At 43.4% G+C, this 14,654-nt stretch overlaps 1 protein-coding gene across 3 annotated transcripts in view; it reads right to left on the reverse strand.

The window, feature by feature from the left end:
• GDE1 (glycerophosphodiester phosphodiesterase 1) overlaps positions 1 to 14,654 on the reverse strand; it is a 211,504-nt gene that overhangs the window by 63,172 nt on the left and 133,678 nt on the right. For 2 of the 3 annotated variants that reach the window (XR_011199087.1, XM_069210238.1), the window contains exons 4-5: positions 13,003 to 13,095; positions 259 to 470 (exon numbers count right to left, since the gene is read on the reverse strand). Coding sequence is in view for 2 of the 3 variants with exons in the window: in XM_069210238.1 (XP_069066339.1) it covers positions 259 to 470; positions 13,003 to 13,095 (305 nt within the window). In the remaining variant the exon portion in view is untranslated. The remainder of the gene's footprint in view (positions 1 to 258; positions 471 to 13,002; positions 13,096 to 14,654) is intronic. The other variant, XM_069210239.1, reaches the window with a different exon arrangement.

Below are 14,654 nucleotides of genomic sequence, written 5' to 3' on the forward strand. Positions count from 1 at the left end.
CAATTCCACAGACTTAGCCCTTCAAACAATTTACTTTTCTGTTGTTCTGAGGGTGAAGGTGGTAATACATTAATTAAACACAAGCACCACTTTAAAATCTGATAATGAAAAAAATGAGAAAAGATTGAGGCTGAAGCACCCAATTAACAGAAGAAAAGTAGGGTTTAGTTGATGCTGCATAAACAGGAGTATAACTCATAAAAAATACAATTATCCAGAAATGAGTAAATTGAAAACATTCTCTGCATAACCACTTACTGTGAAATGTAGCTCTTCTGCATAAGGAAAGCAGAAACTCCACAGAAGTTCCACAGGATATTGTGCAAAGTCCAGTCAAACAAGATATCCAGAAGCATGCAGAAGTAATGTTTTGAGGCAGAACTGAATCGAGGCTTTCCATCACCAAAATGGCTTATGGACCAAGGTCGATGAGTCAGCGCCGTTACAACATTAACATCAGATTTTCTCATCTGAAAAAGTAATGTTAACACATCATTAATCCAAGTCAGTCACAAAGTACATATGCACAAGTGCTAGTTGTGAAGGAATGTAAGTAAACATATCTTTGATCTGTACTTTAGAGTCCAGTACAGTAAGTCCACACCCCAATTCATCAGAATGCGTCCTTACTAGGCATTTTTCCCTGCAAAGATTGTAAAAGTATGGACTACTTGTGTGACTATTGCTTTGAGTGTTGACACCACTTCACCATCCATTTCCATACATCTTAGCCGGTGTGTTCCTACTAAATTTCATGACTGCCTCTGCTACATAAAAAAGAAGACAATGCACACATTCACCCCAGGTGGGACCTGAAGAAAACTCGACACAGAGAAGGTTGAGGCACAGCAGTTGTGGCGTAATTGTAAACCATTTCTAAGGGTGCATACACACACTATTATATTCATACTTTCACTTTGCAGCACCATTTCTGGGTCATTTTGGACTGTGGCATAAGCAAAGGCAAGCATTTTCTTGGCCTTGAAACTTCTTGTACTCCACAGGCAGCCGCTTTTGCTTTCACTTGTGTTGGAAATGGCCCTTTTTGCAGGGTCATCCCTAAACCTTTTGCCTCCTTCCTCCCATTTTTTCTGACCTGCTTTTGTTGGCTTTAGGACTCTGGGCACTTTCCTACTGCTAATCAATGCTAAAGTGCATATGCTGTCTGTGTAAATTGTATTGTTGATTGGTTTATCCATGATTGGCACATTTGATTTACTAGTAAGTCCCTAGTAAAGTGCCCTGGAGGTGCCCTGGGCCTGTAAATCAAATGCTACTAGTGGGCCTGCAGCACTGGTTGTGCCACCCCCCTTAGTAGCACTGTAAACATGGCTCAGACCAGCCTCTGTAGTGTCTGTGTGAGCAGTCATGCACTACCAATTCGACTTGGCAAGTGTACCCACTTGGCAGGCCTAAACCTTCCTGTTTCATACATGTAAGGTAAGGTAGGCCCTAGGTAGCCCCATGGGCAGGGTGCGGTGTATGTTAAAGATGGGACATGTACCGATGTGTGCTACATGTCTTAACAGTGAATTACTGCTAAATTCAGTCTTTACTGTTGCAAGGCCTCTCTCTCTCATAGGTTAACATGGGGGCTGTCTTTAAATGTTATTAAAGTGCAGATTTCCTTTGAGAGTAGGTAGAAATATGGAGTTTTGGGTGTCTGAACTCACAATTTAAAAATACATCTTTTAGTAAAGTTGGTTTTTAGATTGTTAGTTTTAAAATGTCACTTTTAGAAATTAGGCATTTTCTTGCTTAAACCATTCTGTGACTGCCTGTTTGTGGTTTGCCTTTCTGGGTCAGTTTGACAGTTGGGCTCTTTGTGAATTCCCTCTACACAGTGAGACAAATGGAGCTGAGGTGTAGCCTGCATATCCTGATGGGCCATCTGTGTGGAGGGTGGAGAGGTCACTTACACCTGAATGGGCTGTGTCTGCCCTCGCACAATGCAGTCTCCAACCCCCTGGTGTGTGTCTGGGGCCTGGCCAGGGGAAGGTAGGATCCTGTAAACAACAGAAACTTCCCTAGAAGTATAAGTAGTGGACCCAAACCCCAGACTTTAGCTTTCTTCTGGATCACTTTTAGAACCAAGGGAAACCTCTGCCAAGGAGAAGAGCTGAAGAGCTGAGGAGAAGTGCTGCCCCTGCCTGTGACTGTGCTTTGTTGGGCTATCCTGCAGTTGCCGCTTCTGGACTTTGTTGTGCATTCCTGCTTGAGAAGAATCTTCAAGGGCACAAACTGAGCTTGTCTCCTATTTTGAAGTCTCGGGGCCATCAAAGACTTCCTCTGCCAGCACCTGGACTCTCTGCTGAGACTCCTGCCCTGCCAAGTGATGCCCTATCCAGTGCCTAGGCCCTTGAAAGGTGAAGCTGGCAGAACAAGAGCTGAAAATCCAAGCACAGAACACCGTGCTGGGACATTTTCGAAGCATCATCTGCAACGCAGCTGATAAATGACGCGCCACCAGCTTCACAGCTAAAATCAACACTCCACCAGCATCGCGGTTGGGAGATTGATGCATCGCAGCTGGAGAAACGACGTGCAACTCCTGCTTGTGGCTGCTAATGATGCAAACCCCACGCAGCGCCGTTTTGTAACATCGTGTGACTGGATTTTTCATGCATTGTCCCTGGGCGTCAAAGTCAACCCGGCTCTGCGTGGATCTGAGGTGCCCTGTCGGAAATCAACACATTGCTCTCTTGCGAGGGTGAAAAATGATTCATCATCGATCCTACCGGAGAAGAAATAATGCACGGCCTCCCTTGCGAGGAAGGAATCGACGCATTGACGACGTTTCTGACGCACGCTCACCCGTGCAGCTTTACTTTTGACGCAACCCAGGTACTTTGTATAAAATCAACGTTTCCATTGTTTTCTATGGTGTAAGACTCTTAGGGCCAGATGTATCATCCCGGTTTGCATTCCCTAAATAGCAATTTTTAAGAAATCGCTATTTAAGAAATGCAAAATGGGATGTAAGAAAATTGCGATTCAAGTCGCAATCGATATTACCTAATCGCAATTAGGGAATGGGACTCTATTCATCCCTATGGGCCTGTAGGTGTGAATGGTTTTGCATTACCTAATTTGCGAATTCCTGTTAGGAATTCGCAAATTAGGTAATGCAAAACCCTAGGGTGCTGGGGGCCTAAGGCCCCCTTTGATTCACCCCAAACAAATATTTGTGGACATGTAAAGTGCACACATGCCCAATGGGCATGTGTCGGCTACACGTAATTTTTAAAAATGCATTTGTAATGCATTTTTTAAAACTGCACATGCTTACCACCAAACTTGAATTTGTGGTAACTGCATTTCCTAAATGTCAAATTTGCATTTAGGAAATGCATGATATATGTGAGTATGTAATCGCAAATAGGTATTTCCTATCTGTGATTACCTATTTAGGGAATCACAAATTGCGATTCCCTAATCGGAGTCGCAATTTGAAGGAGTCACTATTTTTTCAGTTTCTTAAAATTGCACTGCGAATTCCTTTCATAAATCATGAAAGGCGATTTTGCATTCGCAAATGGTGGAATTTTGCGAATCGCAACTTTTGAGAATGCAAAATCCTTTGATACATCTGCCCGGTATTCCTTTAAAAATTCATACTTTGATTTGTGTGTGCTGGATTTTTGTCGTTTTGGTCTTGTTTGATTTAGATAAATATTGCCTATTTTTCTAAACTAGTGTGGTGTCCATTTTGTAGTGTTTTCACTGTATTACTGTGTGTGTTGGTAAAAATACTTTACACATTGCTTCTGAGTTAAACCTGCCTGCTCGTGCCAAGCTATTAAGGGGGTGAGTGGGGGTTAACCAGGTGTGTTTCTCCTTTGCCCTGACTAGAGTGAGGGTCCTTGCTTGTACAGGGGGTAACCTGACTGCCAACCAAAGACCCCATTTCTAAGAACTTGGTTATTCTGTTCCCTACACTTCTTTATTTTACTTCCCTATTGCCTTGGATCTCTGCCTGGTTTCCAGCTCCCTCTGTGCTTTATTGCAGACTCACCACCCCCTTCTCCAGGATCAAAGTGGTTCCTGGTCTATCTTGGCCTTATTATGTCATCTAAAGCAGAGCAAGTAGGTGGCGCATACTACGAACTAATTACGAAACCATCAGTACAGCAAATTTCTAATTTCTTATGTTGTTGCTTACGGTCCAGTTATTTTTAAATTTAGAGGTGCTGTTTGCACTGTGGATGAATTAACAAACAGATTCCTGAGATCATGGACAAATACATTGCACTTCAACTGTACCAAAGTTTTACTCTCTCTTTCATCTAATCCCTTCTGGGTTCAGGGGTAACACTGTCGATATCCAGTGTTGGCTCGGAGTTTAAGGAAAGACACAGATTGGCTGTTACTTCAGCAATATCCCTGAAAGTTGGTAAACAATTTTCATCACTATAATGCCTATGCAGTTTTGCCATGTGGAGGTTAAGATTAGCAATGTGTGAAAGGCAGCATAGCTTGCACTCAGTGGCATCTCTTTCCTAGCTTAGAATATTCCTGATCTATTGAACAAGGCAGTTTTAGTGGGGAGAGGACGAAAAAGGACATTTTAGGGAAAGATTTCAACGTAGAGAACAAACTACCAAACACCATTTCAGCAAATGAGCAGAAAAACAGAAATGAATTAAAACATTTAGGTACGTTTAGTTCCATCACATTGCGAGTTTTGGAAACTTACAGTTAGAACCTATGTTTCTTTAATTTGAAGATACACAATCATGCATACACACACACAGCTGATCCATCTGCATATATATTCTGGGCACCACTTCCCTGTCAGTTATATCAATTAATTTACACTGCAGCGAAGGTAGGAATGAACGGCGTCGGTTAATAATTTGCAGCACTAGCACTAAAAAACAGTAGGGGTGTTGGGATTAGAACTTGAGGTAACCACTTCTTGTTCAGCTACCCAAGAACAAACATTCCAAACCACTGTACCATGGAGGCACCTTAAGTCAATATCCGCCTTAAAGTGGACTGGTTTTGAAAAAAGAATGGTAAACGTGTGCCTCCACTCAGAGCTTGAATTTAAACACCGATACATTTTATATACATAGTGCCATAAGAGGCCATGCCTGTAGGAAGCCCCTTTCACTTGGTTAGCACGGGTAGAATGAAGACCAAATTCTCGTGAGAAATGAAAGAAAATTTAACAATTCTTTGGGGCCATAATCCCAAATGACAAAAAGTCTTAGGCACACAATGAACTATTAGCTCCAAATGGAAGAGATGATTGAACTTGGGTGCCCACGGTCTGCCCCCTACTGCTTCAGTGTGCGAACTATGCCCTGATTCTCAGTGAAGGTGTCATTTGGGTGCACTATGTCATTCGATGATGCTGTTCAGTCACTGACAGGTAACGCTGTTCATAGGTGTGCCAGCACTGAACTTGGAGGCTGGAATACTTTATACTGGTGTCTGAGACTGCTGTGATGGTAGCCGTCGGTGAATGGCTAAGTAACCCAGGCCGGGCATGGTCAATTTTACTCATGTCCACATGAGACAGCATATACCACAAGTTACTACTGCACACTGCCGAACACTTGTTAATCCTGCAAACAGCAATCGACTGAAAAGACCGTTAGATAAATTGAACATATATAATACAAGAAACTACTTTTGCAAACATTTTTAAAAAAACAAGATACTGAATTTTGAGAGGTTCAATAACAATTAGTTTAAATGGTGGCTTGATAATATGCCGGCAGAGGTGATGACAACTTACTGTTACTAAGCCATCAATATTTCTTGTTTCTTCTCATGGCAAGTAAAATAGAATAATTTAAAAAACAGAATTATAGCTAAGGGGTTGAGGCAATGTAATAAGAAATGTAGATGGTTAAATTATATGCTCCTGCGGACCACCGTTTCTGCAGAACTGGATGTATCAGTTGTTTATAAGGAATTGATGAAAAAAGGTTAAGACAGTTTTCTGGATGAACTGTCTCTGACTGCGAGATTTTACAGCACTGGAACTTAAAACAAATTATTGTTACATCTAGAATCCTTCATTGTACATAATTTGCAAGAATTATGGATTGATCCATCTATAATGAGGCATATATTAAAACAAAAAATAAAGCCGGCAGTAAGGGATATTAGTCACGAGCAGACACTGCGACCCTAAACAGATTAACCTTTTCACTGACAGGGTACATATAAACATTGCTATGAATGTCAAGACATTTCATACATTTTAAGGGCAGCGAAAGAGTTTTAAGAGCTCTAAAAAAACTACTTTATCACTATAAGATCCTGTGCCTTCAAATCACGAGGTCAGACACAATAAGATTTAGAATTATGTGATTCTGATTAGCTCAAATAGATATTTTGTAGCTTAGGCAGTGAACATTTAAATAAGTGTAAAACCTGTAGATCATGTACCTAACGAGAATGAAACATTAGTTAATTTAAAAGGAATCTGTTAGACATCGGTAATGGGGGGACCTTGAGGGACATCAGGATCAAGATAATAGAGGAAGCAGTTAGATTCTATGACGCCATATGAAGTAATCAGGCGAGGGCAAGCTTAATGCGTTTTGAAGTCTTGCCTGAGACAGCAAATACACTGCTGCGTGAGAATTTTTTTTGATTATGACTCATCTGCTTGCTTCCTGTTTGTTACTATGGGTGGGCTTCACTTCCTCTTCTTGTGTCCTGCCCTCCCTTGAAGCAAGGGCCAATTACTAATGTCCTTCCGGTGCTTCTGTTTTAGGAGCTACTTTTTTGTTTTGCTGAAGCACTCTATGAGAGTCATTGTGTTTGCAACCTGTCTCTTTCCTTTTCTTCATCCTCCACCTGATCTATGTTGCTATCCCTTATCTGTATGTGTTTGTCACCCACCCCAACTTTAGCCTGTGAGCGACTGTGCTTCTGTATCACTCTAAGCCCCACCCATGTTGACCTCTCTACCTCATGTGCTTTTGCACCCCCTCCCCCTCATGTTGCTTTCATTTGTCGATGCATGCTTCTGTACCACTTTTTCAACTCTCCTCCATGTTGCCACCCTCGCACCTCCAGCTGCAGTCCTTCCTGACCTGCTAATGCACCCCCATTACATAAAAAAGAATTGTGAGGCGGCTGTTGGGCTACATTACTTAGTAGGCACACATGCATGCGCATACAAAATGGCACTGACAACCAGCTGCGTCATCATGCTTATTTTTTGATTCCTTAAAAAAATGCTTTCCTCTATGTCCCAAAGGAAGACTCATTAGTTTTGCCAATGCTTGTTTACATCTGGAGGTTAAAAGACTGAATCAAAGGTAAACATCAGTCACACACACAGCAAAGTATGCTGTCTTAGGTATTTATTTTTTTATTTATCAATGTATGAACGCTCGGGCAGACAAGTGTTATTCTATGAATCCTTTTTTTGGATATTGTTCACAATATCAAATAATTTGGCTTGGTAAATAACATTTTAACTACTCTTCAAGATGAACAAGTTACTTACCTTCGGTAACACATTATCTGGTAAAGACTTTATCTAGCTGCAGATGCCTTACATTTGAATTTTCCCAGGTGTCAGACTGGATTAGGAAAATTTTGCTTTAACAATACCCCTGCTTGCGCCGTCGGGTGGCTCCGCTCGGTTCCGCGTGGCATTGTTGGCACTGTATGTGACGTTGTGGTCACCTATATAGGTGCCACCTAGGCTTGCAGATGTCAATTACGTTTCTCGCACTTCCCACACCAGGAACCCAGAGACATGAAATGAATTGGCCAATGTGTGTCCAATCTAGGGCCCTGAAAGGGGATCACCCCGACACTAGCAAATGGGTCTGCAGAGCAGGAAGGCCTTGGTGGGTGTAAGGAATCTGCAGCTAGATATAATCTCTACTAGATAATGCATTACCAAAGGTAAGTAACTTGTTCCTCTGATAGAGACTTCTAGCTGCAGATTCCTTACATTTGAATAGATACCCAAGCCATACCATCATGGGGAGTGGCTGCGAACATTTTCTACACTTGGAAGTCCTGCAGGACTGAATAGGTGAAATGGCTGTCTCCGCCATCTGACTTTCTAGGCAGTAGTGTGTCACAAATGTTTGCAATGAAGCCCACTTGCTACATGACAAATATCCAGGACTGGAACATGATGTGCTAACGCAGTGGTCGCAGCTTTATCCCTGGTGGAATGTGCCCTCAAGCCCTTTGGAGGCTGCTTTCTGGCCAGTGTGTGGCAGATTTGTGTACAGAGAACAACCCAGTGTGAAATGGTTCGTATCTGTACTGTCTGACCTTTTTTGCTCCCACATATCCCACAAAGAGTTGGCCATCCATCCGGAACTCTTTTATGAAAACAAGGGAGAACGTCAACGCTCTTTTTAGGTCCAGTTGGTGGAGTCGCTCCACTTCCTTAGAGGGACGTGGGGGAGAAAAGGGGGTGGGCAAAGTGACAGTCTGTCCCAAATGAAACTGGGTCACTACCTTTGGGAGGAAAGAAGCAAAGGTGCGAAGCACCAATTTATCAGGAAACACTGAGCGATATGGAGGATAGGATGACAAAGCCTGCAGCTCACTCACCATCTGGGCAGAAGCTATGGCCACGACAAAAGGCTGTTTTGAGGGTGAGCAGCCTAATAGGACAGTTATGAAGTGGGTCAAACGGAGAACACATCAGAAATTAAGAACCTAGTCCAGGTCCCACTGAGGCATAACAAAGGGTGAAGAAGGAAACATATGCACAAGCCCTTTTACAAACCTATTTACAATAGGGGACTTAAGTAAAGAGACTTAGTCAGTCAACTGCAGAAAAGTGGATAAAGCAGACAAATAGCCCTTAAGAGTGACCAGTGCAGAGTCCTGCTGGGCAATGTTCAGAATGAAAAGAAGAACATCAGAGAGAAACAGAAAGAGGATTTATAGACTTCTCTGTACAATAATTTACAAATGTTTGCTAATGGCAGGCGTATACCATTTTTGTGGAGGGACACCTGGCTGCCAGAATAACATTACAGACTTCAGGAGGAAGGCTGAAGGCTGTCAACTGTCGCCACTAAATCTCCAGCCATGAAGGTATAGAGGTGACAGGTCCGGGTGGAAAACCGTCCTCTGCTGCTGCAACAGGAGAGACTCCCGAAGGGGCAGCCTGATAGGAGGACCAATGCTCATTTTCAGGAGCTTGAGGTACCAGACTCTTCGTGCCCAGTCCGGAGCCACAAGAATTACTTGGACCCAGTTGTTCCTGATTTTCTTGACAACTCTGGGCAGAAGTGGTATGGGCAGAAAGGCATACAGGAGGCCTGAGCACCACTCGAGATGAAGAGCATCTTCGAGCGATCACCGCCTTGGAACCTCCAAAGCGCAATACTGCTGACATTGCTTGTTCTCTTCGGAGGCGAAAAGATCTAAACAAGGCAATCCCTACTGCTACATGAGCCCTCGCACCACCTCCAAATGAAGACGCCACTTGTGATCCGCTAGGCATTGACAGCTGAGTTTGTCTGCCATGGGGTTCAGAGAACCTGCCAAGTGTTGAACCACCAGGGTTATGCCCTGCTGTTCCAGCCATGTCCTGAGAAGCAGGGCCTCCTGACAAAGGGTCCTCAACCAGATCCGGCCCTGCTTGTTGCAGTACCACATGGCAGCGGTGTTGTCTGTGAACACCTGCACTGACGTCCCCAAAATGCTTTCAATGCTAGCCGGATTGCCCGGAGCTCCAGCAGGTTGAATTCCGAATGCCGCCAGAGACCAGAGACCTCTTATCTCCACCTCTCCCAGATGGCCACCCCATCACAGAAGTGATGCATCTGTCACTACTGTGAGGTCTGGTTGGGGAAGGGAGAGGAGTCTGCCTCTGACCTAATTGTGGTTCATAATCCGCCACTGTAAGTCTTTTGCAGTTCCCTCCAAGATCTGGACCATGTTGGAGAGATTTCCCTGATGCTGCACCCACTGGAACTTCAGGTCCCATTGCAGAGCCTGCAAATGGCATCTGGCATGATTTAACAGCAGGATGCAGGAGGCCATGAGGTCCAACAGTGTCAGAGTCATTCTCACCGAAACCCAGGATGGAGGCTAAAATATTGATTTCATAACCTGAATACCCTGGACTCGCTGCTCAGTAGGATAAGCCCGAAACTGCACTGTGTCCAGAACTGCTCCAATGAAAGAGAGCATTTGGGAGGGAGTCAGGTGTGACTTCGGCACCTTTATAGTGAACCCCAGCGAATGCAGGAGGTCCGCTGTAATCTGGAGGTGAAAGAGAAAAGCCGAGGCGGGCCCCCTTCAACCACCAGTCATCGAGGTAGGGAAAGACTGAAACCCCTAACCTGTGTGGATGAGCTGCGACCACTGCCATCACCTTGATGAACACCCAAGGGGTGCTGGTAAGGACAATGGGAGCACAGTGAACTGAAAGTGCTTGTGGCCAAGCTTGAACCGCAGGTAACGCCTGTGGGCAGGCAGGGTGGGAATGTGAAAATACGCATCCTATAAGTCCAACGCTCTCAACCAGTCTTCTTTGTCTGGGGCAGACAAGACCTGAGCCAAAGTGAGCATCTTGAACTCCTCCTTCTTGAGGAAGAGATTGACGGTCCGTAGGTCTAGAATAAGGTAAAGACCCTTGTTCTTTTTGGGTATCAGAAACTAGCAGGACCAACAACCACTGCCTACTTCTAATATTGGGACCCTTTCTGTAACTCCTTGGCCAAGAGAGCTGTAACGTCCTCTTGAAGAGCACAAATGATCCTCCGCCAGCTGTTCATATGTTGGCGGTATTGGTGGAGGAAGGTTTGGAAAGATAGGGCATGGCCCTTCTGAATGATTTGCAGAACCCAAGCGTCCGATTTAATGGACTGCCAGTGAAGGAGATGATGCTGAATTCTCCCTCCAACTTGACAAGCATGGTCCTGCAGAATCAAACTAGGACTAGGAGGGTGCAGCTGACAGGGGATGGGTGGCAGACGACTTCTGGCTTCCAGCCCCTCTAAGTCTCTTAAAACAACACACCCATGTCCTCGCATAGCTTGGGGAGCTTGTGCAAGACAGTGGCTGGCGCAGTGGTACACCCCTTCTGTGGCCAGGAAAGGTGTGGAAGGCAGACATGGATGAGAGATCGGCAAGAGGTCCAAGTACTTGGCCGTAGCCTGAGAGTCCTTAAAGTGCTCCAGCGCTGAGTGTGCCTTCTAGCCAAACAAGCAAGTCCAGTTGAAGGGCATGTCCATAAGGTTTGCCCAGACATCCCCCAAAAAGCATATTATTCTCAGCCAGGCGAGGCACCATATGGCCACATTCGAGGATATCACCCTGCCCAGCAAGTCAGTCGTATCCAGGCCATACCTAATGGTGAACTTTGCAGCATCTCTCCAGTCTTTCACACCTTGGGATAGGATGGCCCTGACCTCCTCCGGGACCTGTGGAAGTACAGGTGTGGTAGAAACGGCACAATAAGCATGAGGTGTTTATTGACCTCAATGCCAGGCTGGTGAAAGAAAACATCTTCTTCCCAAGCCGGTCCAGCCTCTTGGATTCCCTGTCCAGGTGAGCAGTAGGGAATGCGCCCTGGGAAGTTGAGGCTTGGACTACCAAGCTCTCAGGGCTGAGGATGGTATGAGTCAATCACCCTCGACATACTTTCAAAAATACTCAACAAAATGTTGAAAAAAGCCTGTAAAAAATGACAGTGGGGTAGCTCTCTCTGGATCTGCGCTAACTGGCGCAGAAAAAAAAGAACTAACATCTGCGTGCCTGGGTGGGGTCTATATAGGTGACACTGATGTCACATCTGGTGCCAAACGACACCACTTAGAACTGAACGGATCTACCCAAGGGTGCACGCATGGATATTGCTCAAACCAAAGTTTCCGGACCCATTCTGATGCCAGGGGTAATACAAAGGCATGGGATCTGCAGCTAACATTTAATTATTATTAATGTATTACCATCACGGTACCACTGGTCCTTATAAACAACTCTCAACACACAGAACTCACTGCATGGCTATATCTTTGCAAAAGATTTCTTACCCTTATTGTAATGGATGTCCTTTCAAAATGAAGGAGCATCTGACAAATCTTTAAAATGTTGTTCACTGAGCTTAATCGATTTATTTATTTTAGTACCAGGTCCGAGGTAATTCAAATTCAATCCTTACGTAATACCTAGAGGTATTATCATCAAAGCCAACATAACGTCAGCAACGTCAGTGTCAGTCAGTAACAGTTTCCTTCTCTAAAGATCAAGCGCAGCTAATTAACCTTTGAAGTATCATCAAGGCCATTTCTTTGTAGCCTCCTAAAATGACTTGGAAACGATAACACAAGGGTTACACCAGTCGAAAATGTACATATGCACAACTAGCGCATATTTATGTAGTCAACAGAGTGCAGATCGAGATGTAGTGAAAAAAATACAAATTCTCAGAATATGGCTCCATGGGTTAAGCAATTTTATAATTTCAAGGTCTCGCATAAAATTAACCCCTTTCGAGATAGACAACATAAGAATTAACATAGTGAATATGTTCCAACATGAACTCAAAGAAATAGGACTTACATGGTGTATTTTCTTGTATTATTTACAAAAAGGGGAAACATATGATAATAACTGCTTATGTTTCAAAAAACATTACTTTTACTTAAGAGATATTGCAAATAGGTGAATAAAAGATCGTGACCTGCGGCCGGCCCTCCTCCCCCTCACTGACGTATGACGTTCCAGAAGCACAACAATGACACCAGACGTGGCTCACAGACTGTGCAACTGCCACCTTCCATTCCATTCCATTGTAAATTATCCGAATTACAGATTGACAGGGCACAGATCAGTACTACTAGTAGTTATATCACATAACTATCTCTAATCACTCCTATTTAAGTTAATACAATGGAGAAGCCTAAAACGATTAGAAATGTAACTTGTTGAGCTCTTGAAAATTACCACCGCGTTTTTTTTCTCTCCAAAATGACTTATACATTACCTTCAAATTCCGAACTGGTAAGAAAAAAAATACAATCATGAAAATGGATACATTACCATATAAATAACTTGAGGTTCAAAGGAGCAGACAATACTCATGTTGTAGAGCCGAGGGAATTCCATATAAATCTTTCTCAGTGCAGCAGCAGCCTGGAAAAAAACGAGGAGCAGTTTACTTTAGACCTAATGCCATGTTCGGAAAACATAAAAACAACACCGAACACGCAGATTCGGGAAAAGGTTTTGTTAGAGACGTGAATGCCCCAAGGTTAAGTGACCAACTTTATAGGCGATGAGTAACAACTGTCCAGAGGCCATTTGGTTTATAGCCACTTAAGATTCAGGTGCGCTTATCCAATCATCGGAATGTCAAATATTCAATTAGACTATGGAGGTGGCTTAGTTTAGACTGGGATCTCTGCTTTTGGATTTCAAAGTGAACTAAAACAGCAACATGTTTTATCAAAGGTTACAGTAACAGCAGGTAAAGTTCTGATGACTAACTGGATGCCAGTGTCTGACATTATTCCATTGTATAAATGCTTCCGAGTTAGGGATACAGAGATAAAGTTGCCTGCACTGTAAAAAGTGTAATTTGAGTAATCAATTATCTCTTTTTAATTTTATTTCCATTAAAGCGCAGCGGTACATAAGCTACTGCTGTTTTTTCCTTGTGGCCCTCACTAATTCATAGATAAACAATTCCCTACAAATCATTTTTTTGGCCTGGCACATTGCCGAAGACTGGTCAGCAATCAAATGGTCTATTATTGCACCCACCTGCTGGTGAAATTGACAGGCTAGAAGAAAGTTGCAGATCAGGTCTTGTTGAATGGTGGCAGATAATTACAAAATGGACATATTCTGCTCCCTGTCCACTGGGCAATGCAGTGGAGCATGCAGGAGGCGGACACTATGACTGCAGATGCAGCACCCAATTCTTTGGACCGGGCTAGGGAAAACCCCACATCAGTCCAGGACGACCAGGTAATGGAAGGTCTTAGCCCTATTTTCTTTTAAGCAAAAGTTTTCCTTGTTACTGTTTTTGAGTGAGAAAAAGTGATAAGGGCTCAGGCTTCAATAGCTAGTGCACGCCAGCCACTCAGCTAGGCCAGTGTCCTTATCCTATTTAAGACCCTGGGCTTACCTTCTTCCCTTGTTCCCTAGTAAATAGGTCAAACCAACTCACAGGTGATTGAAAGTGTTTCCAAATCTTGTGTTAAAAAGGTACGCTGAAGTTTATATCACTTTCTTGTTTTGCCTGAGGATTTCAAAACAAAAAAAGGTGTTTGGCATACCTCACATCATTTTTTTGTTTGTTTTAACACAATAGTGGTATTTACACATTTCTGGTTTGAGGTGTGCTCAAGCTGCAGGAAAACAGCAGAGTGTTTGCATCCCCGGACACATTTCAGAACCAATGGAGATAGTTCATGATCCTGCAAACGACCAACAAGTCAAAACTGAACTATTCTTGGGAAATCAGAATGGATCTGCTCTTGCTTGTGTAATCACATTCAACGAATCTCAGTCAATCGAATTTCATAAGTGAAATAACGTGCTTTTGTTATTTTTAAACACAAACGGTTGAGCCATAAAGAAACATGGATTTGGGACTTGCCAGGCTAAAAGGATTTACGGATCTCAAACATCACTCACGTATGCAAACTCCAAAACAATTGTTCATTAAATTCATTACCGTTTGGACT

This window comes from Pleurodeles waltl, chromosome 10, assembly GCF_031143425.1.
Source record: "Pleurodeles waltl isolate 20211129_DDA chromosome 10, aPleWal1.hap1.20221129, whole genome shotgun sequence".
Classification (NCBI taxonomy): Eukaryota; Metazoa; Chordata; class Amphibia; order Caudata; family Salamandridae; genus Pleurodeles; species Pleurodeles waltl.